The sequence below is a fragment of the Alnus glutinosa genome, chromosome 7, assembly GCF_958979055.1.
Source record: "Alnus glutinosa chromosome 7, dhAlnGlut1.1, whole genome shotgun sequence".
Taxonomy (NCBI): domain Eukaryota; kingdom Viridiplantae; phylum Streptophyta; class Magnoliopsida; order Fagales; family Betulaceae; genus Alnus; species Alnus glutinosa.
The window spans coordinates 29,779,390-29,783,888 of record NC_084892.1 but is presented as its reverse complement, the minus strand read 5'-3'; the positions used below and the strand labels follow the sequence as shown (position 1 = coordinate 29,783,888).

Here is a 4,499-nt window from a genome sequence, read left to right as displayed (position 1 = left end):
CAGAATACCATAAATAATTGCTGCACATGTCACATCCTACGCATACTTGCTCCGCCAGCGATAAAAAACTCACACGTGCGAATCCATAAAAGGAAGACAGTATAAATAATCTTCATAAATGGGTAACTCCTAACGTGATAGAAGCATTAATGATATTTTTTCTCTCTCTCTTTTGGCTCACCAGAAAAACGACATCTGACTTAACCGTTGAAGGAGGCGCCGCCGACCAACCCCTGGCGTGTCTTTTCTTGTTTTGCAGGTCAAAGCTCATTGACACATCCAACCTCTTCGGACCTTCATAGCAAAGAGTACAATTCAACGATCGACACGTTATCACCCGGAAACTGTACCAATAATATTTTGCAGGCTCATTTGATTAGAGAGTGAGCGAGCGAACAAGTGGTTCTTCACATTCATTCTTTTATTTTTGGATAAGTTCATTCTATGCAGGTTGCTTAGAAAAGAAGGTTCATAAATTCTACATGTTCTGCCGGTGAGACAAGTACGAGAAATGTTTTTAATAGCCTTTGCAATAAAAACAGGAAAACAGTCATCTATTAAAAACATTCTTTTATGTCCCCTGTTACCCCCGGATAAGATCATTTGGAATGGCACATCTTCAGGTTTATTTTCGGTTAAGAGTGCTTACCATTTGGCGTTAGAATTGTCAAGAAATAAGTTTGGGAAGTGCTCTTCTTTTCCGGGCAGTCATGTTTTCTAGAAGAAAATTTGGGCCATAAATGTTCCTAATGCTTCAAAAATTTTCTTGTGGAGAGCTTGTCAGAACATTTTACCAACTAAACAGAATCTGTTAAGAAAAGGTGTGGGTGTTGATGATTTATGTCCTTGTTGTATGTTAGAAATGGAGTCAGTGGTTTATGTATTATGGTGTTGTCCGGCCGCTCAAGACGTGTGGGGTTGTGGGTTTGCTCTTTTTCAAAAATGCCCCTCCTTTTTTCCGGACTTTCCAGAGCTTATTTCCTACTTATTGTCTAAGATGAATGCTGATTTGATGAGTTTATCTGTGCTTATTTTCCATAGAATCTGGCTGCGGAGAAATAGGCTAATATTTGAAGGGCAATTCTCTTCTCCCCTGAAGGTTTTCTCTGAGGCATCTTCTTTGTTTGATGACTTCAAAAGGTTCAATTCAAAGGATTCTATGGGGCTGGTTTCCTGTCCGGTTCGGCCTGATCTTGGCAAGCTATGGAAACCGCCAGCTACTGGTTCTCTTAAAATCAACTGGGATGCTTCTTTAAATGTTAATTCTGATTTGGTTGGTATGGGGTGTGTGATTAGAAATGGGGAGGGAATCGTTTTGGCTGCTAAATGCTGTTTTTGTAAGGCAGTGGTGGATCCAGTGTGTGCTGAAGCCATGGCTGCCTTGGCAGCTCTGGATTTTTGTTGTGATCTAGGTGTGGACAGCATTGAATGTGAAGGAGATTCATTGCAGATCATCAAAGCCGTTTCTTCCTCGGGTCATTCTTTGGACAGAATTGGACATTTTCTAGATGCTCTCAAACTTAAGGCAGCTTCACTATCAACTTGCAAATGGAATCACTGCTTAAGGGAGGCTAATGAAGTGGCTCATCTTCTAGCTAGAAGAGCTTCTTTAAGATGTTTCTCTCATGTATGAGTTGAGTCTATGCCTTTGTTTATAGCCTTAGCTTCTTTTAGAGACTTTAAGGGTCTTTAGACTGTAATGGTCTTTTATTAATGAGAAGTTTTCCCTTTGTTCAAAAAAAAAAAAAAAAAAAAAAGTACGAGAAATGGTTGGGGTGTAGGGACCCCATTGACAAAGCAGACCACAAGTGAAAAGAGGAATAATATTTATGCTTTCCCGGTTTCCCCAGTCTTTGTCCTCTTCAACTAACTTTTCTAAAATTCTGATTTAAAATCTAAAACTTTGATAATACTAACAAATTCAAAATGGTGATCGAGTGGAGCAGTCCTAATTATTATTATTATTTTTTTTTGACCTTTTGAACTGAACCTTCTTTCTTAATGTCAAATCATGTGATTAAGCTGGGCATGCGCACTGTGGCGGCAAATGAGGCGCACGAGGCGAAGGAAGTAGTTGTAACGATTTAAAAAACAAAACAAAAAAAAACCTACATCCATTTGCACTATTACCTCAAAAGATTCGGACTAGTCAATTTAAAGTCTTTTTAAAATTTTTTATAAAGCTCAGTTTTACCTAGTAACACTAAGTCATGTGATTTTGAAGCATTGCATAACGTGACCCTGAAGAGAACGTCAAAAGTTTTAGGGAGGGGTTTGCAATATTCCGAACTCATATTGAGAAGAGATAAATATGTCACATAAAGTGAGTGGTTTATATAAATATTTATGGGTACTAAGTTTCACATTACCTATTTACTAGATGAAACTAAGTTTTATAAGAAATTATAAAAGAACTCTAAATTGATTAATCTTTTAGGAGTGATAGTGCAGATGTGACTAACGATTTTCTATAAAATTAAAGAAGAAGCTTGTTGGTAGCGGAGGAAGCAAGTGGACAACAAAAAAAGACTGTTTCTTTACCGTTGGCGCTCGAAAAGAGTAAAGCTTACTACGAAGAAAAGTTTTATGGAGAGGGAAGAGAGAGTAGAGCTCTCTTTTGAAAGTTTTAGGTGATAGTCCCATCCCATCCCATCCCATCCCATTCCATGTGGTTGGTCTTTAATTTGGTAATTTAATTAAGGATATTATATCGATCAAGCCAATAAATGCCTTCTTGGACTCTTTACACTTTGGAGTGATAGCTTTAATTTGGTTCTAAATATTGGAATCATTATGTTGGCATAACTTTTCCGTTTTGGCAAAAGTGCCAAAGTGGTGCTTAGGACTGCGTTGTCTGTGCGTGTTCTGAAGCTCTAAACAAAGAGTGATGCTATATGCATGTACCATTCTTATCTGATTTTTATTTTACAATGCGAAAGTGGTCACGACCACCACCATATCAAAGAGAGATATATATATTGAATGCGACAACTAGCTACCAAAACAAGCGTCAGGAATGATGCAACCGCCTCAGAAAGTTCTATTGTATGTCTCGTACGTGGTCAGCCAGCCAGCCAGCCAGCCATGAAAGAGGCTGGACAAATTTGTGGAAGCTAGGAAGGGGGGCCAACGTGAAACAGTTACGTGGAGATCGAGTAAGGAATAGGAGTGATATATATGTGTGCGCGTGTGAAGAAGCTATGTATAAACAAATCAAAGTAATGGGGGACCAAGTACGTACGAATCAAGTTTTTGCAGTTTTTTCAATATAATCAACTTTTTCGTTTTTAATGGTTTTTGCAGCTCCAATTATTTGTGGTGGCGAAGCAAATTGATAGGTCGCCGTGCTCATGATGTCCCCTTTTTCCCCACACAAGCATCTGAGTCAATGTTAGGTTCAGAAGTCTCAGATTATTGAATGTCTTCGAAGCGACAGATTTCAGTACATCTTTGTCATTTGGTCCTCTGCTCTTGCTACATCATAAGCAACGACATGGATATACTTTCACTTACTGTCCAATAAGAAGCTGATGCCGCTGCTTAATTATACTCTCAGCATGCAGTTGCTAATTAATAACAACTTAATGCTGCTGCTTAATTATGATTTATGTTGTCATTGATATATGATATATATACACAATTTCTTAAAATTTTATGGAAGCATATTCTATGAAATTTGATCTGTGGATCGATGAAGAATATTGATGATAAGACAGCTAACAGCAAATTAATGCCTTTTCATATTCCATTTCTTCTAAATATGTGTTGTACGGATTGAAATATATATATATATATATATATTGTATAATACTTAAAGCATTCATATTGGCTTGTATAAAATTTTATCTAGAATAACTAATGAAAATCTACTTTTGTTAGTTTAACTAACCACTTTTTAACACCTTCCTCAATTAGCTTATTTAAACTTTTTATCTATTTTATTAAAATAATCAATTTTAATTTTAATCACATCTTCACCGCAAAATTTGCCGAACAGGACCAGGAAAATAACCATAACATTCGAGCCCCTCTGTTCAGTTCGATCCCAAGGGTTTCTTAGCGGATTGGAGGCATGATGGTGATCCGTGCTCATGGCGAGCCATCTCTTGTTCTCCGACAACAAGCTCACTAGAACACTTGGCTCTCTTACTCTCTTGCCTTGCAAAGATCTCTCTATTCTTGACCTCTCCTACAATCTCGTTTGGGGAGATACCCACTCGCTTCGTGAGTGACTCACCTGCTTCTCTTCTTTATCTGGATTTCTCCCACAACAATTTCTAGCTTCTCCACCCTTGATTTCGGCCGCTGCCCCAACCTCACTTCACTCTCTCTAGCTAACATCGCCCTTTTTTGCGACAACTTCTAGTTGAGCCTACAAGAGTGCCAAAAAATTCGCCGAACAGGAAAGCAAGGCCAAATCAAAGAAAAAAAAAAAGAAAAAAAAAAAGAAAAAAAGAAAAAGAAAAAAGGAGAAGGGTATGAGAGAGAGAGAGAGAGAG

The 4,499-nt window shown here is 37.9% G+C and overlaps 1 protein-coding gene across 1 annotated transcript; it reads left to right on the top strand.

Annotated features, from left to right (window-relative positions):
• The first annotated feature begins 997 nt into the window (after positions 1–997).
• Positions 998–1,633, top strand: LOC133873455 (uncharacterized). The gene has a single exon (XM_062311154.1). It carries the CDS (start codon positions 998–1,000, stop codon positions 1,631–1,633), a length of 636 nt encoding a protein of 211 aa, XP_062167138.1.
• The last annotated feature ends 2,866 nt before the right edge of the window (positions 1,634–4,499 follow it).